The following is a 25,902-nucleotide window of genomic DNA, read 5'->3' on the forward strand; positions in this document are numbered from 1 at the left end:
AAATAAGGACACGATTATAACAGATTAACCGACATTGCAGTTCCTCTAAATCCCCCTTTTTACATGCATTTGCATACATGAATATTTATACACTGCTTCACTTCAAACCTGAATAACCTTGGGTTGAAGCTTAGAAACATTTCTTGTTTGTAATTTCTTAATAAAGATAAAAAAGGTAATTATGACTGTCATTGATAAAATCATAGTCTCAGCCCTCCAGTCTTTTGTCGCCCCTCCCCCCAAATAAAGAATTTTGAAATGCCACGTAAAATGCCACAAAATCTCTACTTCTTGTATTATGTAAAGGAGGCTTACTGACATCTTGATGCCGTTGTAACCTGGTGATATTAAACCTTGCATGCACATGATCGGGAATATTCAGACGATGGTGATCAAAAACGCCGACTCGCCAGTCATTAGTGAAAATCAGGTGTGTGAGTTATGCTGCACGGATGATATCGTGAAGGATATAATGTTGGTGTGAGCTAAGGACAGCTGACTCTCCTCACGTTTCATTCGGAAGGAGCCTGCTGTTATTGTCACGTGGTTTCATGGTGTAATGGTTAGCACTCTGGACTTTGAATCCAGCGATCCGAGTTCAAATCTCGGTGGAACCTCATTCCTTTTCAGACTTCGAAGTATCCCGCTCATCGTTACAGCCTACAACGGACAAATCAAGAACAATTTTCCCGACGCAGGCATAATATGCCTAATGTCATGCAACTTTCTTATCCAACAAAGGCATTCCTTACGGTTGTTTTCTTTTTGAAGATCGGTCGCCACCCAAGTATGTGGTTCCATGGTGTAATGGTTAGCACTCTGGACTCTGAATCCAGCGATCCGAGTTCAAATCTCGGTGGAACCTGACTTTTGAGATGAACAATAGTCCTTGATATGAACTAAACATATGGATGATCCGATCTAACAGGAGTTTAAACACGATATTCAAACTAAATGCCTACTTGGGTGAAAGATTGTACCACCAAATGCAATACTGCTGAATAAGTATCTATTCCTGAAAAGTTTAATTTTAATTTCAGCTCAACACAGCAAATCCTCTGCCTTCACCTAGCCCCACTCCCAGTTCCCTCTTCTCTCACACCAGCTTAAACTTAAAGAACAAACAACTGAAAGTCCTCTTTCACTCCATCCATTAATCTCCTCTCTGGTCTCACTCCAGGCCTGGCAGTTCCAACCTCAGAATCCTTCCCAGATATTCTTTATCCCTCTTATGTACATGACCAAACCATCTAAGTCTGACTTTATCTCAGAGACATCTGACATGTGCTGTCCCTATAACGGACTCCTTTTTTAAGGAAAAGGAAATAAATACCTTTATTGTCACACAATAATTCGTCAACAGCTGTCTGAATTTTCATTTTTTTTCTCTTATTTTTCCTTCCTCTTACAATCTTCATTTATAAAACCTGATACCAAGAACAAATAAATGGCCTGTGATGCAACAGGTTAACATTTCAAAACGGGTTTACTAATCAATATGTAATATATAGACGATGCCCGTCTTAAGTTGTAAAGTCAGCCTTCTTCATCTAACCCTATTCTGTGTATCCTCCTTTCTCACACCAACTAACTTCCTATTCTCTCTTACTACATCCATAGATCTTCTCTTTGGTCTTCCTCTGGACCTCCTACCTGGCAGCTCCAATTCCAGCATCCGTCTACCAATATATTCACTGCCCCTCCACTGTACATGATCGAACCAACTCAGTCTGGGTTCTCTGACCTTCTCTCCAAAACATCTAACATGTTCTGTCCCTTTGATGGACTCATTCCTGATCCTATCCATCCTCGTCCCTCCCAAAGAGAACGTTAGCATCTTCATCTCTGCCTCGTTGTTGTTCTCGTCATTGTGACTGGTTTTAGGCCAAACAGCATAGCTGATCTCACCAGTGTCTTATACACCTTTCGATTCATTGTGGCCGATAGTCTTCTATCGCATGGTACCCCGACACTTTACTCCACCCATTCCAACCTGCATTATCCTATTGTTTTTTTTTTTTTTTTACCTCTTTTCCACATGTCCTTTGCTCTGGACTGTTGACCCCAAGTACTTGAAATCCTCCAACGTCTCGATCTCCACTCCCTGTAGCCTTACCTGGGTTCCTCTCATTTACACACATATATTCTGTCTTGCTGCCATTCACCTTCATTCCTCTCCTTTCCAGAGCATACCTCCACCTCTCTAGATGTTCCTCAACCTGCTCTCAACCTGTTCTCACTACAGACCACGATGTCATCTGCAAACATCATGGTCCATGGAGATTCCTATCTAACATCATTTGTTAGCCTTTCCATCACCACTGCAAACAAGAAGGGGCTCAGAGCTGATTTCAACTATTTCCTTCGGGATAAATAAAGTTGTTCTCATCTCTTCTCTCTCATCCCTGATGGAGTCCCACCTCCACCTTGAACTCCTCTGTTACCCCTACAGCACATTGTACCACCGTCTCACAGCCAGCATACATGTCCTGCACCAGTCTGACATACAGTACTTCTCTGCCACTCAGGACTTCCTCATACAACGCTCAAGTTGTAAAGAAATAATAGAAAAAAACAACCTGACAAATAAATGACCGTAGAATTATTCATCAACACTTTCAGAATTATTTTTATTTATTTATTTTTTTAGTGATTTTAGACTCTGAGATTTTTTAAGGACTTTGTTTAGAATAAAAAAAAAAATTAAATAAATCTACTGGCTTTATTTCCGAATTCTCCCCGTGTGACCAGTAGGTGGCGCAGCAAGTTTTGATACATGCGAAGAAGAAAAGGAGCTATTGCGTCACTTCCTGGCGGGTGTTCGTCTCTAGACTGAAAGTACGTTCGTTTGTTTATTTTGATCAGACGCCACGAGTTTTCCTCCGATCGACAAGGTAAAAGTTTGTTTAGTCATTTCTATTTTTCCCCTATTTTTTATCATAACTTCCCAGCTATAACACAACACTTGTACCTCACATATCGTTAGCCTAATAGCATCATTGCCTAAGTCATATTTTAGGGTTTTCGGAAGCAACACACATCGACGATTTGGATAACCATGGTTAAAATCTTGCAGAGTCTATACCATGACCTCGCAATTTTTCCTCTCACAATTCATACACAAAAAGTAACCAAAATGTTTTACTTGCCTGAACAGAACTCAAGTTTGTCAGGGTGATGCAGAATTGTTAGGAGAGTAAAGTTGTACAGATCTCGGTCTGGCCCAAAAAATTACTTGGGGAAAATATGCTATTCGGTTAATTGCTACTCTATTTTATGAAATATCTGTGCTTTTATACGATTTCACTTCAAGATAAAATGAGGTAACAAACCACATTATTTTGAATCAGACTCTGATGTTGTCAGTTTTACTTGGATGTGACATTCACTTGACATGGATAGAGATGAATAGAGTGCAATTCAGATTTACAGTTTTCTAAATCTAGGTCAAGAAACATACCCAAATGTTGCGATTGAATGTTGGGTCTCTGCTTGACTCAAGATTCTCTGTCTTGCCAGACATTTTCACCATCTTATGATGGAATCATCTGATGAGACGGAAAACATCAACAGAGCAGACGATGCTAGGCTAAACGATGCTTCTTCCCCTGATGGATCTTCTGGACGAAAGGATACCTTGCCGGACATGCTGAGGTCCTCCTTTTAATTTTGACACATTAATCTCAAAGCCTCTCAGTTTATTTGACACATCACAATGTCAAGACTCGCATGTAATCAAAGATGTCACGCTCATTCTAGAGCACATTAATATACATCTCAAGACTTTAAGTAGTTTGATTACTATTTTTGTCTATTTCAGAATAAAACAACAGATGGCCAACCAGTGTTTTGAAATTGCAGTGCAACTCCATGCAGGTAAAAAGCTGAATGTCCTACAAAAACACTATTTTGTACTTTTATTGTGTTCTCCAATGTTGATGTCTGGTTTCTGATGGCAGGAAAAAGTGAGAGATCATGCAGTTCATCTCAAGCAGAGAGAGACTTGTGAGTATTTAAAAATATTATTGTACTGACGTGCTAAGTATTTGCTAATATATTTTTCCATGTCATCTCCCAGGCCAGAATACATTAATGAGCTGGAACGACTCAGGACACTTACTTTTAACTCAACATTAACATTGCACAGGTTAGTTGTTTGCTTGACCCTTGTTGCTGATGAAATATAGTAGCCATTGATTTGAATTTGTCTTTTAGAATGCAGATCTGGGAGGCTATGGAAGAACAGCTGAAACAGAATGATGACGAGGCTAAGTAAATCATTTGCCTTTCTTTTGACTCCCTCATTCTTGTGAAAAATAAGGTTGTTGCTATATATTGTGATGTTTTTTTCTCTAGTGCACTGAAAGCCATGGCTGAACGCTACATGGCTCTTTGTTCACAGGTAAAACAACTTCAGCAGGTAAGCAGCTTACATATTTTTGGTCCATTTCACAGTCAGAACAAACGTAATAATACACAACTTTTGGTCATTAAAAACTGTTTTTTAAGTGACAATATTGTGGTGTACAAATTGACAGAGAACATATTCATTTTGACCAAAATAATTTATAATATACTCACCTCCCAGAGGATTTTTTCCCTGTCATCAGTCTGTGTAAGATACAAGAAATAGGTTAGTCAATGGAGATTTGTTATAAATAACTGATAAAGACATTGAATAGTGCTTCTAGAGTTTAACAAAATGTTACATTTTGTATTTGCCCATGTTTTTTTTAAAGTCGCCCCAAATGTCTGCTTAAGATTGTTTTTTTTTATATTTCTGTTGAAACTGAATTCTTGTTTGGTAGGTTAATCATGAACAATTTTCACTCAAATAAAAAGAAATCAATAAAAGTTACCAAGTAATTTCCCTGAAAGTCCAAAATGATGTGAATACTGTGAATTCATTATTTTTTCCTATAATGCCAAGTACTGTTTTCAAGCTTGAGAACACTCAGGAAAATGAATTTTGTATCTTTTTCTGTCTTTTTTTTTCCAAAGGAAGTGAGAGATCTTCAAAATGAAACCACTGAAATACAGAAAAAAAGGCTTGGTATGTAAATGTTTACATATTTTTATTATTCTAGGAGTAAAATAAGACAGACTGTCTTTATAGAAATAACTTTTTAATTAAATTAATTCATTAGTTTGTTTGTTTCTTCGTTTGTCTATAGAGGTGAAACGGTTAATACACGAGAAAATGAAAGAGATGGAAGAAGAGATGGTCAAGAAAGAGCATCCAGACAGGGAAAAGTATAAGGCTACCTTGAAGAAAGGGCTGGAAAACCTTGAGAAATATAAAATTATGGCCACCATGACGCAGAATGTCTTGAGGGTACAAATGACATCAATGATAAATAATTTGAAAAGCGGTTTGAAGCTATGGGGATATTAGCAGGTTCTACATTAATGCACATTTGTTTGCAGGGCATCCTCCTGGCATGTAAAATCAACTGGCTGGATGATCCCGCAGTTCGAGATGTCGCCTTAACACTGGAGGAACTTCCCATCTCTGATTAGAAAAGCGATTTACTTGTATTATATTCATATACATTTGCATTGTGTTATAATTATAATAAAAACTCGAAAAATATTGTCTTGACGTCTTGTTGATGACATTTTGGTGCCGCTAGAGGCCGACAAGTATCGCTGGGAAGCATTGTTTACACACGTTAGCTTCAGAAGAAGACCTCAGCCAGCGTTCAACTACTCAGTATTTACACGTGTTAGACTAGTCCTTTAACCTTGCCGGTGGGCACAGGCTGAACTTTACTTCATTATCGTTAAAAGTCACGTTGTTAAAGAAAAATGCCGAAAGTAAAAGCGGAGAAGAAAAGCAGGCAACACCAAGAAGTCAAAAACCAAGGTATGTTCCTCGAACATTAGCCGTAGCCTTAGCATAACATCTGTGTTAGTAGCTGCAGCTGTATGGAAGACGATTCATCTCGAATATTCTTATCGCAAGCCGCTTAACTTGAACAGTTTAATGTATTACAAATGTATATGTCAATATTCGCTTCTAGGCATTCTTATAAAGTATTATTAAAAAAAAAGTATCAAAGAAAGTGTAATTGTAAACGTAGACGACGTAGTACAAGACTGAACTTTTCAACGTTCGATAAATTGTTCAGGGACGATTTACGGTAAAAACAATTTATGCAAACGTGATAAGTTTCTCACCTGAAAGCCGTGTAGAAAAAAAAACAAAATTCTCTGCATCCGTTCTCCATAAATCGGTTCTTCAAGTTTATTCCTGTCCTGAAAGACAGTGAATGTCTCCATGAATCATGATCCAGAATACTGTTGGCTCACAAATCGCTTCGACAGCAATCAAGATCCCAGTATTTCCACCTGTACCTCTCTCAAAGACTCATTACTGTGGAAATAGATCAAAAAATACAAGGTTAGTGTTAGATAATATGTTTTTATATGTCAACACATGCACTTTATCACTGGCACATTTGATGCTCGTGTTTTAGCAAAAATGCAGAATGTATTAAATGGATTTGGGAAATACAGAAAGTCTTGCAGGAGTTGGCGATTTTGAAAGGCTGACAGAAATAAGTGTCTACGCTGTTCATAGGGTTGAAATTAAAAAGTCTGTAAACTTCTAATATCCACCATTCCACCAATAATTTATGCCCAAGTATGAACACTATGTGTTGCAGGGATAATGTTCAACACTGGAATTGGTCAGCACATCCTGAAAAACCCTCTGGTCGTCAATGGGATCATTGAAAAGGTAGGTAGCCATTTGTCTTTGACACCTGTTGCTGAATTTATAAAGCAAAATATCATGCAAAGGCATAAACTGATCAGCAGTATTAAGCAATGGCTGACTGTTGTGTTACAGGCTGCCCTGAGGCCTACAGATGTAGTTTTAGAGGTCGGTCCTGGCACTGGTAATATGACGGTAAAACTGCTTGAAAAAGCCAAGAAGGTAACTGTTTTATTAAAAGATTTCCATGTTTTTATTATATATGTATTCAGGTCAAGATAGAGAAAAAGTCAAATAGTCAAATCCAGCCGATTCTGTTCAGCTTGTTTTTTTTAATTATTTGCCACATGTTGAGGAATGGATTTTTATTATATTTTTTCTAAAGACAGTATATCAAAGGCAATATTGAGTTAAATTTTAAAAACCCACACACTTGTCACTTATGTCTACTTTTTTTTTTTTTATTATTTGCCACATGTTGAGGAATGGATTTTTATTGTATTATATTGTTCCTAAAGATAGGACATCAAAAGCAATCTTGAGTTAAATTAAATAAAAACACACACTTTTGTCCCATTTGGAGCAAAGGCTACATTATGAAGTAACCTGTAATCAAGTACTGCTTTTTCTCTTTCACTAAGCATAAAGGGATATAACGTCGTGTGTGGAAGAGAAGCAGATCAGTTGTTAAACACAGATGTCCGAAACAAAACTCTTAAATTATGTTGCATGTAGCATGAGTCCCATCTCTTTTAATATTCCACAAATTGGAGATTCATTAGAGCAGTGCCTCTATGTCTGGCCAAGTTTAAGTCAGTTTGGCTCTAAGAACCCAAAGTGTTGAACAATATTTATATATTCATATTTGCAGTATTTCAAATGGAAGCACGTGACGTTTCAGTATTTTGATTGGATTATGCTGTTCGCTCAGGAAAAAAAACTAACTCCGCAATAGTTTTTGAAAATTTCTGTTTGTAAGCGTCATGTCTGCATCACAGGTGGTGGCCTGCGAGTTGGACCACAGGTTGGTGGCGGAGCTTCAGAAAAGAGTTCAGTGCACGTGAGTGGAGACATTCTCACACTGGCATTTATATCCTAACTGCCTCAACTCAGGCTTTGTTGAATTAAAGGTCAATTTTATTCCAACAGACCGATGCAGACAAAGCTTCAGATATTAGTTGGCGATGTTTTAAAAACAGATCTTCCTTTCTTTGACGTCTGCGTGGCTAATTTACCTTACCAGGTAAAAGAATGCTTCCTGCTCACTTGATGACATGCTGATACCATTATGGACTGTATTTTTCAAACTGTGCTTTTTATTACGTAGATTTCATCGCCCTTTGTCTTCAAACTACTTCTACATCGACCTTTCTTCAGGTAAGAAACAGCTTGTCCCAGTTTGCCTTTAAACATCCAGGGATTTGCAGCGCTGCTTTGTTTTCTTGTTCCTCAGGTGCGCTGTATTAATGTTCCAAAGGGAGTTCGCCATGCGACTGGTTGCCAAACCCGGAGACAAACTCTACTGCAGACTGTCCATCAACACACAGCTACTTGCTCGCGTGGACCATCTCATGAAGGTGGGTGAACGCCACCACATTACATTTTACACTTCTCCCTGTCAAGAAACCATGAAACAGGGTCTCCCCTTCATCAGGTCGGGAAGAATAATTTCCGTCCTCCTCCCAAAGTGGAGTCAAGCGTCGTAAGGATTGAACCAAAAAATCCCCCTCCTCCAGTTAACTTCCAGGTAATTCTATTTTATTATTAAAGTTAATATTAACTATGATGGCAATTAAAGAGTAACCGATGACCACTGAACTCTGTTTCTGCTGGAAAGGAATGGGATGGCCTGGTCAGAATAGCCTTTGTAAGGAAAAACAAAACCCTCAGTGCTGCCTTCAAGTGAGTAACCATTTTTGCAAATGTTGATTTCAAAGTGGGATGTTTTGTCTTGAAAGGATCAGGCCAACATGTAAAAATCAAAACTCCCCCTTACCTACACCAGGATAAGAAGATTGAGACTTCGTGCAGTAATGAAATTAAAGCAACCCAACTCAGAAAACAAATATTTAAAACTGTTGGGCGTGTCTTCATCAAACATTAATTCACATGAAGAATCGTGATCATCTAATTAATCTGATGATTTTTACCTTTCATAGAACCCTGGAGCACATATCACATTTTTTCACCATACACATAAGAGCATTTGTAGTTTGAAGATGTATATGAAGACTTATGCCAAAGGTGGTTGACTGATTCTAAATTCTACCATTCGTTTCCTGAAGTGAACTTGCCGGAAGGGATTTCCCCCCCCACACACACTTGACAGGACTCAAATCTTCACTTCTAGCTACAGGGATCAGAGCAGATTTCCCCCATGGTTGTCATGTTAATTTTAATAGGAAAATGCTGGAACGCTTACCTTGTACTTTTCCATGTTAAGGTCGACAGCAGTGGAACAGCTTCTGGAAAAGAACTACAGAATTCACTGCTCTATGCACAATGTGGTGAGCAAACTATGTTGGACTTGTCAGCCGCCAGCGTTCCGCAAAATACTGCAAACCCACAATCTGGTGCTCTGTCCTGACAGGACGTCCCCGCAGACTTTAGCATCTCCAAGAAACTCGAGACTGTTCTCCAGGAGGTTGACTTCAGTGAAAAGAGAGCCAGGTCCATGGATATCGATGACTTTCTGGTGTAAGTTAATGTTTTTTGCTTTGCTTTGCTTTTCTAAATCTATTTCAAATGCTCAGTTGGTAAAATTCATGTTTGGCATCCTCTTATTCCTCAGACTTCTTCATGCATTCAACGCGGCAGGAATCCACTTCTCATAAACTGCACATGACACGATGATACACCCAGTAAATTTGGTACGTTGGGTATGAAGATTGAATGTCTAAAGCCTTAGCTCATGAGTTTTCAACATCACAAACCTCTACCGCAAAACGAGTATTTTAAACTAAAGACTTTCCAGTCGACCTCAGCTCAATCCTATGACTCCCTGTGGGATTAATAGTTTAAATGTAAAAGTTGGATCATCCTATTACAACTGCCCTTTCTTTTCAGTTGCTCATTGTAAATGATTAGCCTGTATAAAGTAAGAAATATTTAAAGCAGCTAGATCTGCGAATCTGTCTCTTTTTGATGCAAATCTGTGTGAAGCGGTTTGCTGACATCCTTCTGGGCTACCTTGAAATTGCTGTTATTTTCAACATATTCTAGTGTCTGCATCTGTTCATTGATTGGAAGTACTTAATGTCACAAAAATTCAAATGAAACACGAGTCTTTATTACTTTGTCCAGCATTACATCTGGTGCAAACACTGAGCAACATAAACCATAGTCAGTGACTTTTCAATAGGTTTTTTTCTTGTTTCATTTTTGTAACAAAGTGTTAAAAGGGGGTTGGAAAATGTTTTACATTAAGTTACATTAGATATTAAATCAGTTGCCATGTAGAGTGTCATGGCAAAGACTGAAGCAAACTATGGAAAAGACCATTCGGGGGAACACGAGGAAAGAACCGAGACATGGAGGGAACTGAGACATGGAGGAAATAAGCACATAATGAAAATGCTTTTTCCAAACCGGTAAAAAGCTCAAAACAAAGAAAATCAGGGGAGAATGCTGATAATGATCGGGCCAACTGACAACCAAAGCATGAAGACGCCATCACATCCGTGCACATGCATGTCAGCTAGAGAAACCAGAAATTAAAACACCGGTGTAATGTGGTAGGTCACCTTCTAAAACCAGGTCAAAATCATGTACAAAGAAGTAAAAAAAAAAAAAAAAAAAAAAAAAAAAAAGAAGAAAAAAATAATTTAAGAAGAATGTGGTTTTGTCTGTAGGTGGGAGCCGACTTTACATTCTCCATGGGGGGGGTAGAAAAAAAAGTTTTTGTCCTAGGTTTTCTAAAACACCGGTGAGAGAACAGCCAGTTTTGAGTGTTGTGTCCTAACAGATCTGTAGGTACATCAGTCCTGTTGTCTTCACAGCTGATGCCGATAGCTGGTAGTTGTGTCGAACATCTAGTGGTTACGTTTCCATATGTGCCACCACCAACACTACATGCCTCAGCCTCTAAAGAGCACGTGGCCTCTTAGGATTGATCTGCTTACTGGCCTGCTCCTCTTCTTGGAGAGTAGAGCGAAATGACTTCACTTTATCTGTTTTGAAAGAAAGAGAAAAGATCATTGGTCTTTATTTTGATGCAGGAATCTTGACAAAGCTGCCGGATGCGCGCTTCGGTCAAACCTCGGAGCTCGGTCAGGATTTCAATCTTCTGGTCGAGGATCTGCTCCAGCTGGGTTGCGTAGGACTCCACGTCATAATCCACTTCGTCGGTCATCTCTAGCAGCACCTTCTCATCCTCTAGCCACCTGATGGACTCCTGGTCAGAGACATTGTTTCTTTCTTGAGATGGAATGCCATCAGTGGCACTCTGGACCAACCAGAATTTAGAAATATAGCAACCTGACATTGAATATATGATAACACTGCAGAAGAGTTGAAATTTTTAAAAATGTTTTTAGTGCTCATTACGCTGTGGACGTCCACGATGTAACACATTACAACACTATGTGTACTTCAAGATGTATTGACACAAAGTGGCAATTTATGTAAATAAAGTCAAACTGATGTCCCTTAAATTTGTTGTAACCCGACTAGTAGTTTTGTTGCCTCCATCTACATACGGATCAGGGTCCGGTAAAATCCTGGGATTCATATAAAGCTTTTTAACATTGTTTTCTGAATTCACCTGAATATTCAGCAAAATACCATTTTCCCAGGATTTTCAATTAATCACAGAAAGAAGGAATGACCGTATATCGTGGAGAAATAAACCTAAACATGAGCAAGGAAATTAGAATTGTGAAAGGAACATTTTTCTTTTATTGGAAGCTGTGCTATCAGCAATGTCCAATTTTATGTTTGGATACTTGCTTGTCCTTCATTTAAAACTGCAAATGTAGAATTGAACTCTACATTCTAACCTGATATAATTTTACGTAAAATGGAAAAAATGTCTTGAAATATCCAGTGGCTGCTCTTTCTTATACTGCCAGTGGGCCAATATGCTTGAGTATCAGAGAGGTCCCGATTTGTTGTTTCTGTTGTCACCTGGAAAACAGCTCGATGATCCTCTATGACTTGGTCTTCCATCTCCACAAGCTGAGACACTGCCTCGTGGAAGGTGAAGAGCTGGGGAGACACTTCCTCCTCCTGAGAGACAACGGCCAAGGTCATGAATCCTTCGTAATTTGTCTTCAGATAACAAGGATAAAATCTACTGTTTGAGGGCATCTTCTGATGGAGGAATACTGGTTAGATCCCTGGAGACCAGCTCACTAGTCTATGATGATGTATGAAGCAGACAGGCCTGTGCTGTAACCCATCCCTTTTTCTTTGTTCTCCAAGTCACCCGCTCTATCACACCCACCGCCAGCAGAGACTTCAAGCAGCCATCAGTTAGACAATCTCATCCTCATTCTCTGACTCTAATACCACCCTCTTGAGCAGGAAGTCTCCACACTGCTGAGACAGATCAACACCCACTTCCTCCTTGGCAATGTTTGGGTCGGCAGTCAGTCCACATCGGACTTGAGCAAAAACTCTTCACACCTCAGGTCGGGAGAAACCCAACCAGACTGATTTCATCATTCCTAACTTGTGCTTCTCCAGCTCTTTCACTTCCATCTTGGTGGCTTCTCTTGTCGGTGGGTCCGACATTAATGCACTCTATTCTTCAGTGCTTACTCTGGACCCGGTTACAAAAAGCTCTACTCTGATGTCAAATTTCTAATTTTATATGTTAAGTTAAGATTTTTTTCCCCCCATATTAGCAATCATTAAATGTTACCTGAAATCCCTGAGGTTATTGCAAGAGCAAACTTTGTTCCTCTACAAATTGTATCCAAGGTTAGTATCGAATGAGTGTAAATTTTTTGTTTTTGGTTGAGTGTATTGTTTTTTTCATTTTTTTCATTTTCAGTTTTTTTCTTGATGTTATTTGTGGCCGTTACTTGCATACCTGGAATTAACAAAAAAATGTCCTGGAACTTCTCTTAAAAAGATGTACATAGAATCAATCAAGTCAATAAATGGAATGCGTATCATCACAACTTACATTCTGTTTACAAAGTAGTTTAAGGTCATCTCTCTGTGGTGAGTTGCTCAACCACTCTTCGTCCAAGAGTTCCAGCTGGTTGACCACTGGGAGGTTGGGTCGGACCCCTTCCATCACCTGGTTGGGGTCGACGGTCAGCTCCTTCACCCTGATGTGGGAGGACACATTTGCGTGGTCAGCGGGGAGTCATTTGCGGAACAGATCCACGGGTGCAGTTGGATGGTGGTGATGAAATTAACTGCGGGGTTGCGGGGGGGATCAGAAGAAATCAAGGCAGAATGGACAGCAGACTGATAGCTCCATAGTAGCGGTGACATCAGATGGAGCGAGATGAGGAAGAAAAACAACACTTTTACTCCAGAGATGCTGATAATCTACCCATGTGGCTGAAGTGAAGTGCACTTGTGAGTTGTAATACTTGGGACAAATTGCAGACGTGATTGTTCAGGGCGGAAAAATAAAAATCGCTCTTACTGCATTCATTTTAGCAATTAGATTGATCACAGTGCAGTGCCTGGTACATTTTACGGGCGGTCTTTTCATCTAAACAATAAAATGTAAGGGTCCAAAGTCTGATGACCAATTCGCCCAGAGGAGATTGTTTTAATGTGGACTGGTGTAATTAATCAGGCCGCAATGTGCTGATGAGTCATTCCGCTTTTTTTCCTGTTTTTTTTTCACCCCCAGATAAGCTGGGTTTGCTCTTTCTCGAACAAAAGCTCACCCTGGATGCTGCTACCTAAAAGCTTAATCAATACGGTACCATTATGTTTCATGACACACAGCATGAAAATTTTGACTAATCGCACTTAGCTTTCACAATCCTCCATGTCACTGACATCACTCAGCTGTTAACAAAAGCAAGAGACACCCGTGAAGGGCTAAGCTTTTCATAAAACGGTGAGATGAAAAAAGGCTCAAGATAAACGGTGAAGTGTGAGTGAAAGAGCAGGTTAGGGACAATGGAAAGTGTCAAATCATGCAGATGAAGGAGCAGAAGGGCAAAAAGATAATGGATATGTTCAGCACTGAACAGATAGTGCTTAAATAAACCAAATGAGAGGTATCGATCAGTTTGGTAAATATATTAACACATGCTAGGCGTGCATGCAAATGTCTCTGTGTGTTAGTGTTTGGGGAGCGCTACACCTGCTGGGGGAGGTAGCGGCAAAGTCATCGTACTCAAAGGTATTGGTGGGCGAGTGCTCAGGGCGACTCCCCTGACTGCCCTGGGAGAAGGGGATGTCCGACGGACTTATCCCAAACTCCTTCACTCTATAAAGCGGCGCCGCCCACGCCGCCACAAACGGAGGAGTGGCGTATGGGGGAGAAAGGAGGGGAAAGCGGGAAAAACAGGAGAGGAAAGAGAAATAGGACACAAGAGTCAGAAAGAGAGTGTAAATCGGGATAGTCACTTCATAATCACTTTCAATGCAGATCACAATGGACTTATTTTAATCTAAAAATCAAAGGGGATGATTGATTCGTTTCTGCTTGTCACTCTGACCAAGTACTGCTGTATAGCAACATATTGCACCTGTTGGCGTAGCGTAGTGTGTTGAGGGTATTTTCGCAGGATGTCATACCAGGAGAGATTGTCGCAATCTGCCAAAACAAAGCCAAGACCAGTCAGATTGATTCAATTTCCACCAAAGACACCAAATAGTGATTATGGGCTGCTTAATTTAAGGCAATGAACTAACCATGCATGTACGGGAATTTTCTCCAATGAAAGAATCTCGCAGGACCTGGGTGAGCTTACTAGCCCTGAACGGAGTGTGTGGCTTGTTTCGGCCGAGGGCCCGGATACATTCCTGGAATAAGAAGAGAAACTGATGTGCAGTACAAATACGGTACCATCTGAATGCAACAATTGGTGACACAAACTGATAGGCCTTCAGATGCAATTAAAATAGCACTTAAAAATCTTTTAAATTATATGGAAGGTAAGGCCTGCAGACCTTGAGGGCTAACAGGCTTTTGTTAATCTCCGCTCCCTCTAGTCGAGTCTGGCGGTCTGCACTTGACGTGTCAGCTCCCCGCTCATTCCCCGCCAAGTCGATAAGAGAAAATTTGCCGTGCATCTTCCCTTTCCTCCGGAGAATGATCTGGAAAACTGCATGGCTGCGAGACGAATGAGCATTGGCCGACGTCTGCCCCGATGTTCTGGGGTTTGGGGGAAAAAAAGACAAAAAAAACAAGAAACACGCAGTGAGAACAGGGTACTTGTGAAAATGGTGCTAAACAGAAAAGATCAGAGCAGATGACCATTCCTTTGCACACTGATTAATTTGATGATGATAAAAGTGACGGTTTATCATCTAGTTTGTTTTCCTACCTGCAGCTATTGCCCACTTCTATGAGTTTTAAGACGTCTTCAGTGCACCTGACCTCTTTTTCCTGAAGTCCTACCACCTGCACCTGCTGCTTCCCGTCCTCCAGCACCCGTAGCTTAGCTTTACGATTCAGCAGGTCAAAAACCTAACGGCATAGACAAGCAATGGGAGTTAGCTAGAACATTACTTGGAAATAAAAGAAAAGCAAAATAAATTAATACACATCACTTGCCTTCCCGCTGTAGATTTCAAAGAAGGTTGCATACACTTGAAGATCTAATTTCTTGTAATTGGGTTTCTTCAACATAAGAAATACATCCCGTGCTGCATAAAAATAGATTAAAATTGTGTGAACAATAAGGCATATTTCAATTAAGACCCAAGGGAGCTTACACTGAAACATTTCACTGCACACATCTCACTCAGACTACACAGAAAACAGACTACAAATAAAATCAGCTAAACTAGGGCAGCTTGATAACTTACCAGCTAAAGCATAAATTCCTTTTGAGCAATCTTGGTTCTTCCCAGAAAAATCTCCTCCCATAGTCTAAGATGCAAAACACATCACAAAAATACACAAGATGGTTTATAATTCTCTTGGAGCATAATGTAGTGTGTTATTCTTCTGATCTTTGTAACTTTTCCCATTACTCACATGTGTTTTTCCACTGCCTGTCTGTCCGTAGGCAAAGCAAGTGGCCATGCCTCTTTCAAAGATGGTCTCCACCAGTGGTCTAGCAGTGAACCTTAATATGTTACAGAGGACATGTTTTTTCAGACTGCAGGTGACGGGTGTCATATTCTTATTCCAAGTATAATAACGAACAGTTGACAAAGCAAACCTGTAGACCATCTCATTGGCGGCACTGTCATCAAAGGCGTAGTCAAAGCGGAAGGTCTGGTTTTCCAGGTAGCGCGTAAGGTCCACCTTCTGCTTGGGTTCGTGAACCATCACCACGTCCTTACTGGGAATAGTGATCACATCCAAGTCCTTCATGGACAGCTCTGCCACCAAATGAGGAGAGCGTTAGCGGGCTAACATTCAAGCACGGTGCGGCACAGACATGATGATCGTCGGAATTGTACCTTTCTTGTTCAGTGGACGTTTTCTGACACAAACACATATTCTGTGCTCTTCAATCTAAACATGGCAACAGTGGATACGTTTTTAATCTTGTTTCCAAGGGTGATAATCTGACAAATCGGAAAGAAACCAGGATTTCGACTCACCAGATCTCCTGTGGTCAGGGGCCGATAGTCTAAACTGGCTCGGAAATCTCTAATCATATACATGATTTCATAGTTCGGAATTGTTGTATCCACTTCCTGCCAGGAAAAAAAATGCAAATAGATTAAAAAAAAAAAAAAAAAGAAAGAAAAAAGAAAAAGATTAACTCGGATGTTAATTTAGTCAAAGATCACAACTTGAAATTTGCAGATAAATAAATAACTCAAATGGTATTTAAAAGGCAAGCGAGTAAGTTTATTCTAGTAATTGAGGAGAAATGCACTTGACACTAATATACCTGAGCCCTCTTCTCTCTGAGCTCCTGCTGCTGAAGACGACGCCTCTCTCTTTTTTCTTGCAGTTTCTCCACCTCCTTGACGCAGTTTGACTTCCTCCTGGCTGCCATGGAAATGTGAAACAATAAATATTACCTTTTGCGAGACATACATATGGCCTCTCTTCAAAAAGAGAACACTTCCTCTCTGGCCGCTTTTAGTCTTTTTATCCTCCATCCACAGTCAGTGTCCACGGTTGGAATAATGTTTCCTTCAGTCAGTCTTTCCTTTCTCTCACTCTTCAAACAAAGCAAAAGAGTGATTGTCTTTTATTCAGACTAGGGGTGCTCTGGCTGGCACACAGTTCTTTCCATATAACACAAACTCTTCAGGCACAAACAAGACAGTGCATTCAAACCCTTCTTTTGTTCGTTCATTCATTCATCGTGTTTGGACCCTAAAACACCATTTGTAGCCGCTTAAACCCACCACTCAAAATGTAGGCTATGTGCCTTAAAATTAACACTGATCAGGAAAAATTAGGAAATATTCAAACGCCGCTGTAGCAAATCACCCAGCACAGAATACACACCATTCCAGGTGAAAAACAATGATTAGTAACTTTTATAAAGAATAATGTTAGAACCGTGAGTAACAGACACTTCTGATTCCTTGCAGAGTTTATAAAAAGTGTTATCTGATTAGCCGCAGCTTAGAGCCACAGCCCAAACTTCTCTCTCCAAAGCCTGACTGAAGCCATGTAATACAGCCCCAGCCTGCTGCTGGCTTCGGTCCCCTAGAACCCAGACTATCAGAGTAGAGGGATTAATAATCTGCACTAATCTGGGAGGAGATAATCAGCTGGGTCAGCATCAGGACAAGGCCCTTATAACAGGAATACCGCACTGTCACTTGTGGATTGATCAATATCTGAAATGAATGTTGAAAATGGGAAACAAGGCACCTCTCTTTCTGTACCTTCTTTTTGCATAAAAATGGCAGAAACTGCTTGAAAGGAATGGAAGTTATGAAAGAAATGAAATTGCTTTTAAGCCTGAAGGAATAACACCAAGCACCACAGGCTTTTTCACGTGTGCTTGTGTGTGACTCAGCGATTAAAAAAAAAAAGAAATTAGACTGGAAACTGATAACCAGCATTTCTTAGCTACTTCATCACCACATCACTTACACAAAGCTTTCAATACTAACTGGCAGACCTTTGGGTTGTTACTATCAAGGACCCTCAGATTCTACAGGGAATAATCAACAACAAAAAGAGTGCAGGGCAAAGAAACAGAGGATACATACAAAGCTGTCCAGACTCCTTTCTGGAAATTTGGTGATGTGGGAATTCTGTGATAAAAATGCGGTCAACAAAAACATTTCACTCTCATTATGTAATTTACCTGCAACATCAAGTAAGCACAGCACTATTCCGTTTTTAAGGAGTTAGCAATTCTTTTGATTGAATAAAAAGATTATGGTTTTGCTTTTGAAAGTCCAACAAAGTTCACTTTGAGTTGAATATTGCTTTTGAACATTCTCTCTGAAAAGGGTTACAATAAACATGGTTAATCAGGTAAAAAAAAAAAAAAAAATGAAGTTACCATTCTGCAGTTGCTGTTGTGTCTGAGCCTGAATGGGGTGTGTGGGCTGCTGCGACGGAGGCGGGGGTGCTGGCTCTGGTTGTTGAGGCTGTGCGGCTTTTGCCCGGGTTGGAATCACTGGCGAAAAAAAAAAGGTACAAAGATTTGAGACCAAATATCAATCCAAATATTATGATTTGATTTTTTTTAAAAACTTAATCCCAGATCATACTCATGATCACATTTAAATTGTTTTCCCAAAACCATGTTCATCGTGGGCCAAAATAATTTCAAAGATTAGAGCATGTGAAATATACTGGAATAGCAAAGACAACTATCGTGAGCTTCTGGAAACTAGCCACTAATAATAAGATTATTTATTTCATGCCAACAATACCAAAATTTGGAAAAATAAAACTCTACAATGATAACTGTCTTTGTAATTTGAAGTGCTGTTGCAATATTTATGAGTAATCGTTTAATTGATGTTTTCCAATTTCACAAATATTGTCGGAACCAACCTTTGTTATCCCTGGACGGAGTGTCATTCTTTACAGGTGCTATTGTCCGACGGTTCTGCAGATCAGAGTTAAAATCTATAGTCAGATAGTCTGGGGGAAAAAAGGGTTCTGGTTATCACTGACAATTTTTTCATGGATTCTCATGACTTCAGAAAGAGAAATTCTTTCTTTTCCATCGTCCACTGTTTCCTTTGCTAAACTTTGTTGGTTTTGCCGATACAGAAATAGCCTTTGCCTGAAAAACAGATGAGAGCGAATACAGAGGCCTCTTTTGTTAACCTCTACAACATGGAAGAAAGTAAACTGAATATCAAATGCTACGACTTGAAACGACAGTCTTAGAGGCAAGTGCATTTTTGATAAACCCAAATTCCTGCCAGTGATTTGAATTCAGTAATGTACACAAAAACTACTTGATATAAAGTCAAACAATAACCCTGAACTCTAATCATCTCCTTGGAAACTGAAGAATTTTTCATTGAATGCTGATGACATTGGGTATAATTACAGCTGCAATACCGGGTAGAATTATTAATCTACTATCTACTATCAACCAACCACTCCACTTAACCAACAATTAGCTTGAGAATATTGAGGTCCAGTAACCTGCACCCGTAACAAAGTACTGTGCCTGACCAGCCTATGCACTGGACACACAATTATATAGAAACACATCCATTAAGGTATAGAAATTAAAAAGTGGTTATTAAACTTTAACTGAATACACTGAATTTGCAGCATACCTAAACTACATGTGACATGCAGAGCTGCATGCAAAGCACCACCATAAACAACAGCTGATGCCAGTTCATTTGCAGGGTACCGTTCAGTTTGCTCACTCAAAAGCCAAGATGAATATTTTGTAGTGTGTGTACCTTGTGAGTACTCACTTTAGCTATTTTGTTTATTTTCACAGACGTTGGTGTAGGTGGAGGTGGAGTCTCTGGACTAGGTGCGATCTCCTCATCTGGAGCAACATCTGGGTTAAGTGCAAATATACTCTCCAAGTCAATCTGTTCAGAAACAGGGGATTGTGAACACGGGTAATTACTCGATAAACCAAAAGGTGCAAATTTTAATCAATATTTATCTTTACACATTGCAAAATACCTTCAAAAGGCCACACATGCTAATTGAAGATATCAACTAACTGCTAACTATCAAAATAACAAATCAATATTCAGGTGGTCTGTTTCAACCTCATAAAAGGCAAATACACAGTGAAGAATATGAGAAAGAACAAAGAAGGCACAGTAAACTTTGCAATTTGTTTCTGTGTTCTTGTTTTAAAGACAGCGTGGCTCACTTTCGTTCCCATTCATACTTAGCACTACGGGTACATCCATCTAGAACCGATATACAGTCTCTGGCCAAACATTAGGTCCTACATGTTGGTTGCGTAATCATCACAACCCTTAGGATGCATTATTTATTGCTCAGGAATAGAAAGCCCATGCAGCTGCTTCTGTCTTCAGGAGTAGTAAGTGGCGGTTCACCTCTTTCCCTTTTGTGTCTAAATTTTCTATCCACTCCACAGTGACACTCTCATTGTCCTCATTCAGCGAGGTCACCATTGCCTGGTGTATACGTCCTGTCAGTGTTAGAGAGGAAAGACAAGCATCAGTCATATTGACAGTCATCACATGATCATTTGTAAGGGTTTCAACTGCCAGGATGAACAACTTAAATACAAGTATTTTCAATCATTTTTAAATACCCTAATAATTACAGTGTACCATCTCCCTTGAGTTTTACCACTTGAAGTTCCCCATAAGTTCCTCGCAAGTCACATTATTGTACATCATCCCGCATGGATGTAAGGTATCATATCCAGAGTGTACATGTAAAATGTCTAATTACCTCATTTGAGCATAATCTGTGGCTGCCAACTATATAAATCAGATATTCAGAGATCCTTAAATCCTGAAAAGGGTCACATTGAGAATTAAGTAGATAAATTTTTTTTAACGTTTTGACAAAAAAGACCATTATGTGGAGTATTTACGGCAAGCCTTAATCGATGGCCGTGGGTCAGTTGTTATCTTCTTAATAATGCAGATTCATGTACAATCAATCCGAATTTATGTTGTAAATAGCAGAAAAAAGCAAGCGCACCTGTCAAAATGATTTTTATAAACATTCACCCATTTGCTCTGTCTATATCCTGAAACCAACTTAATAATGGAAATTCCAAATGCTGTCCTTTGAGATATAAAAAAAAAAACATGTTGAAAACTTCATGTGTTACAGACATGGAGATTTTTTTTTCAGCAATTAAAGAGTAGAATCTCCATCTCATCAGTTCCCTGTGTGAAGTAGGCATCGATAGCTAAATCATTCAGAGAACTCTTTAAATCAAAAGGAGAAGGGCTATGGTTGATCTGGAAAAGTGCTGCGAGTTCTCACCACAATCCAGGGAAGGAGAAAGTTCCTGTATCCATTATTTAGAGATGCACAGGGAGCAAAGATGCTTTTAGTGTTCTCAGTTGTTAAACATTTCACTGACCTACCTAACAACTGTTTTAAATGGTCACACTCAAGATTACAGATCCATTGCTGATATCTCCCACGTATTAAGAAAGACCAACAAATAAATTGTCTGATGCAGTGAGAGGACACAGATTATTTCCCATGCAATAACTTCCTTCCCCTTACATCAGTGAAATCCAACACCGTGCCACTCATTTACAGTAAACATACCTCCATGAGCTAAAATGCTACATCAAATAATGGATTGTCGTATAGCAGCTTATCTGATGATTGAAACTGAATGGGCTCTCCTCTGTGCCCCACTTTTATATCAAAATCTGGCTGAATAAGTATGCTGTTACTTCCCAGTATCTGAAGGGGCTTAAAAGGGGGTGCATCAAGCTCCACTAAGCCAGAGAAACAAACAAAGCCCCTAAAGCATCAGTTTCACACACAGTTCCAATCAGTGAAACTGTGTCATGTTTGAAGCCTAAAATTATAAGGTATAAACATGGTGTAAAGAAATTGAGCCGGGTGTGAATTCTGCTGTCATAAATGGAATCTATCTAAATGCCATCATCTTAATGAAGTGTGTAAATTCACGATGAGATCTAAAGCTTATCTTAAAAAAAAGCAAACAGACGAGTGTCCTGGCAGAATCAAGGGACCTAGTGGCAACAGATGGGATGGCGGCTAATGGCCTGATTCTGGCTTGAATTTGAACCAGACCCACAACCTGCCCCCTGGAGAGGGTACAATCCCTGCAGTGGATCAAAATCCTACCACAGGCTTCATACACGTTTCTGTCAATAAATTTCAATGTGTAATTTCATTTTAATTTTTCATCTCATTTTAATAATTCTTGCAACCATACATTGTATGTAAATTTACATTAAATTAAATAAGAAATCTTGTACTGATCATATTTGATTTAAGTGACACAATTGTTGAAATTAATCAAAAAAATACAAATTTAATTTCAGTTTATCTAAGTATGAAAATACATGAACTTATGCAACAATGTGAGATTCCAATAGCTTCCAGACCAACAAAATGGGGGGGGGGGGACTTTTTTAAAACCAGAATCAGAAATTCTATAACCGCCAAGTAGGTTTCATATACAAGGAATTTGCCGTGGTTTAGCAGTGCCTAGCACCTGCTTCGTATTTCAAATCTGTTCTGTAAGTCATAGAAATGTCATTTATATGTCATGGGGCTGGATATCCAGGATATGTTACCCTGAATACAGACAACTATGGATCTGCATGTGTGTGCAATGAGAATGGGTTACAGTAGGACACCACAGCTGGGGAGCTGTGAGTTGTAGGGGGGTGTGGGACCCTCTCTGTCTGTGATGTCACAGCACTGAGAAGGGGAATCTGTTGTGTCACACTGGGAAACAAACTGTGATGTCATACAGTAAAAAAATATTGTAGTGTAAATGCACTGTGAAGGGGCAGCTGTGATGTCACAGAGGGGAAGACAAATTTTGTACTGTCAATGGACACTAAATTACTTATCAAACAACAAATTTAGCCATTAACAATGTACTTGTTTTTTTTTAAGATTTTGTACACATATACAGACACACATATATACATATATATATATATATATATATATATTCATAGTCAAAACTGGGTGTGGTTAATACCCAAAGATGACTTAAGCCTGGCTAAAGCGCCATTCACAGAAATATTAATGTAAGAACAAGCCGCTTCTCCTGTCTTCCACCAGTGTTTTCTTTTTTTAACCCAGCAATCTCCTGTTGACAGTATGCAAAATGTTTAAAACAAAACTTGCATTATAGTTTAGTTTTACTCATTGTCATCTTGCCCGCTCATCACCACCACCAGCACCCAAAAAATTAGTACTGACACGCTTTATCTGCCCATTGAAGGTGAGATCAAGTAAACATCGATCAAGATATAAGATTCTTGATAGGGGACATAATAGCGTTCCCATCAGGATCTCTCATCAGGGTGAGCTAGCCTAATTAACATTTAGGTTAAATTAAGCTGAGTATATAAATGCGACAGATGGCACAATTGAAGTTATATCTGAAAACTTGTTACATTTTTGAGACTAGATCTCGAGCAGATATGCCTGTCTTTGCTTCCGCAACAAAGCCGGTCACTTGAACCTTAGCCACTAAGCTAATCTCCGACCAATTATGCAGTCAATGGCACTAAAGTTAGCTTGTTTAGCACTCTAGCTAGCTAAATTCTGATTCACCTCTTAGCCTAACGCCGGTACAATTAACGCTCTTTAAGTCACGCAGTATGAATATACTGGCACAATTCATCGACTTGGAACTGTGAAATACATCATTAAAACGACTGTCCGAAATAGATGGCGCGAATTAAAATCGACAAGATTTTTTCCCTCTCATAATCGCATTGAAGCTAAACAACAAATATAGTCTCATTCAAAGCCTTTAGCCATGCAGAAGCGATCCGCCCTGACAGCTAATATCAACGTTAACCTAAAGCTAACACAGACGTCTTCTCTGTAGCCCGGCACAACGGTTACTGTATCCAACAGTACCGCAGCAACAAAGATCCCACAACTTAATGCAACACTGTGCGGCAAGAAAAGAACAAGGGTGAAACTTACCATCACTGCGTTTTATTTCCACATAAATACCGACGGCTAGCTTCCCAAAACCCGACGCCATTCTACATTACCCGTGCAAATGACTGGAAGTGGTCTAGAAACTTGAAATGAACAGTGAAAAGCAGCTTCAGGCGTTTTGGCAGTTTTTTCTTGATAGAGGAAGAAAATGCAGCCAGACAACCGAATGGGCTAACATTACGTAGCAACCCAGTGTGGATTCCAAAACGTTGGGGTCTTCCCTTCACAGTGAACAGACTCGGGGCCACGCCTACTGCCGCCATATTAAAGGCCGTTCCATTCTATCAGTTTAAAAGTCGCTCCCTCAGAGATTATAAAATGAACGATACAATCTCTAAGCACAATTGAAACGGGTGGTTTGTGCGTTACTACTATAAAACGTCTTTTTTCATCTACACAGGCTGGCACTCAATGTGAGCATTTCAAACAGGAGTTATTTGGAAAGCCGGCCACCCCCCGATCCCTTGAAGTTCTCACGACCGGGGGACGGACTTATGGCGGCAGGGTTCAGCCTTATAGTTTGGAAAATCCATTTCCGGTCAAACCCTTTCAGTATAAAATCCTGACGCCTAGAATCCCAGTCTTTTTGTATTTCTTTTTATTTATTATTATTTTTTTTTATTGAACACAAATAGCATAAACAAAGATACACATGTACAAATAAACATGGCAAGGTAGAATCGAATGTCAATGAAACAACTGGGGATGAGGAAGCAAAAAGACATAAGGACATTCGCTCTGTATGTAATCAGAAGTTAACATTGTTAAAGGTTAGTGAGAAATGTTTAATGCTAGACGAATACAAAAGTAAAAGAAAATAAATAGATAAATGAATAAAAATTTATTTAAAAAAAAAACTTGCAAGGGTAATATAACATATATTAACTTGGTGGTTCACAAGGAATCTCAGACATCAAACTGTATATTTTTTGGATTTTTCCATAAATTTTAAGGATGTTTTTATATAATTTAAAATCGTTTATAAAGAATGTAAAATTGGGGGAACACTTTTGCATTCTGTTTTTTGTGAATGAAGAACTTGGCCAGGCCTAAATTAACGAATCCCAGTCTTTTATCGGGGAACTTATAAGGGGAAGCTTTTTTATTACCCTTACAGAAGCACATTATGCTCTCTGATAGGTTAACACTGGAAAGCTGTTTATATATTTTTTATTTATTTAAAAAAAAAAACAAAGAAAACTTCAGTTGCACATTTAGCTTACCCATTCATCAATTTAAAAAAAATGAAACCCTTGCCCCGAAATATAATCCCTTGCATGCTTTTGTTATTATCAAATAGTAGGCCAATTAATGAATACTAACCAAAGTGGCTGCAACGCTTAACAGTTGCCCATATGTGTCAATACATCAATAACAACTAGTTGGTGTGGAGATGTTGTGCTGTAATAATAAAATAATATGAGAATTTCACGCCATTGTCCTCAGCGTATGTAAATAGAATAATATAGGGTTTTATCAATAATGATTTTCCTTAGCTCTTGATTCAAAACAATATTACTTTTTATTGTAATGTAGCAATTTCGCCATCTAGTGGTCGTTAGACCTCAACTGCCCACAATAAGTGATAAACCGGGCTCAATCTGGCACCCTTCACTTGCGCTGCGTTTTCAAGAACGTTATCGGCTTTTATAGGATTTACAAGTCATTTTTACAGTGAATAAAATGGACAAAATGTAATTTTTAATGGAACTGTCTCTGCTCTTTGTCAGCCAGGCTAACAAAAATGTACAGGACTGTCCCAGAAAATTAGAATTTTGTGATAAAGTGCTATATCTTCTGTAATGCAATTACAAAAACAAAAATGTCATACATTCTGGATTCATTACAAATCAATTGAAATATTGTAAGCCTTTTATTATTTTAATATTGCTGATTATGCTTACATCTTAAGAAAATTCAAAAGTCCTATCTCAAAATATTAGAATATCATGAAAAAGGATTTTTTGTTTTTTTAATTGCATCACAGATGATAAAGAATTTT

At 39.1% G+C, this 25,902-nt stretch overlaps 3 protein-coding genes and 2 non-coding genes across 10 annotated transcripts; 4 read left to right on the top strand and 1 right to left on the bottom strand.

Moving 5' to 3' along the window:
• Window positions 1–545: 545 nt before the first annotated feature.
• trnaq-uug (transfer RNA glutamine (anticodon UUG)) lies at window positions 546–617 on the top strand. The gene has a single exon. It is a non-coding gene; the product is annotated as a tRNA-Gln (tRNA).
• Window positions 618–793: 176 nt separating this feature from the next.
• Window positions 794–865, top strand: trnaq-cug (transfer RNA glutamine (anticodon CUG)). Its single transcript has one exon. It is a non-coding gene; the product is annotated as a tRNA-Gln (tRNA).
• Window positions 866–2,821: 1,956 nt separating this feature from the next.
• Window positions 2,822–5,577, top strand: cenph (centromere protein H). Its single transcript, XM_086174068.1, has 10 exons — window positions 2,822–2,894; window positions 3,520–3,654; window positions 3,821–3,876; window positions 3,960–4,005; window positions 4,079–4,147; window positions 4,216–4,272; window positions 4,357–4,420; window positions 5,002–5,053; window positions 5,175–5,335; window positions 5,428–5,577. The coding sequence occupies exons 2-10, from the start codon at window positions 3,536–3,538 to the stop codon at window positions 5,518–5,520; spliced, it is 717 nt and encodes a 238-aa protein (XP_086030194.1). The 5' UTR covers window positions 2,822–2,894; window positions 3,520–3,535; the 3' UTR covers window positions 5,521–5,577.
• Window positions 5,578–5,695: 118 nt separating this feature from the next.
• dimt1l (DIM1 dimethyladenosine transferase 1-like (S. cerevisiae)) lies at window positions 5,696–11,370 on the top strand. Its single transcript, XM_086174080.1, has 13 exons — window positions 5,696–5,866; window positions 6,669–6,742; window positions 6,854–6,940; window positions 7,717–7,778; window positions 7,868–7,961; window positions 8,046–8,095; window positions 8,172–8,295; window positions 8,373–8,465; window positions 8,556–8,620; window positions 9,162–9,225; window positions 9,309–9,415; window positions 9,510–9,588; window positions 10,936–11,370. The coding sequence occupies exons 1-12, from the start codon at window positions 5,809–5,811 to the stop codon at window positions 9,550–9,552; spliced, it is 921 nt and encodes a 306-aa protein (XP_086030206.1). The 5' UTR covers window positions 5,696–5,808; the 3' UTR covers window positions 9,553–9,588; window positions 10,936–11,370.
• LOC147218471 (kinesin-like protein KIF2A) lies at window positions 9,986–24,367 on the bottom strand. 6 transcript variants are annotated; one of them, XM_086174075.1, is made up of 22 exons: window positions 23,883–24,359; window positions 20,294–20,388; window positions 19,688–19,810; window positions 18,798–18,852; window positions 18,298–18,414; window positions 17,999–18,043; window positions 16,714–16,814; window positions 16,418–16,513; window positions 16,274–16,328; window positions 16,030–16,192; window positions 15,843–15,933; window positions 15,671–15,734; window positions 15,417–15,508; window positions 15,187–15,329; window positions 14,810–15,014; window positions 14,552–14,662; window positions 14,386–14,453; window positions 14,031–14,123; window positions 12,849–12,996; window positions 11,843–11,944; window positions 10,976–11,111; window positions 9,986–10,887 (listed from the first exon to the last, which is right to left on the bottom strand). In XM_086174075.1, exons 1-22 carry the CDS (start codon window positions 23,941–23,943, stop codon window positions 10,802–10,804), a joined length of 2,250 nt encoding a protein of 749 aa, XP_086030201.1. In that variant the 5' UTR covers window positions 23,944–24,359; the 3' UTR covers window positions 9,986–10,801. The 6 variants fall into 6 exon arrangements, with proteins under 6 accessions (XP_086030201.1, XP_086030200.1, XP_086030202.1 ...); XM_086174074.1 differs by having other exon boundaries at window positions 13,998–14,123; XM_086174076.1 differs by lacking the exon at window positions 17,999–18,043 and having other exon boundaries at window positions 13,998–14,123; window positions 23,883–24,357.
• Window positions 24,368–25,902: the final 1,535 nt, after the last annotated feature.

This window comes from Fistularia commersonii, chromosome 26 (genome assembly GCF_037954325.1).
Source record: "Fistularia commersonii isolate RoL2024-O1a breed Wild chromosome 26, RoL_Fcom_v1.0, whole genome shotgun sequence".
NCBI lineage: Eukaryota > Metazoa > Chordata > Actinopteri > Syngnathiformes > Fistulariidae > Fistularia > Fistularia commersonii.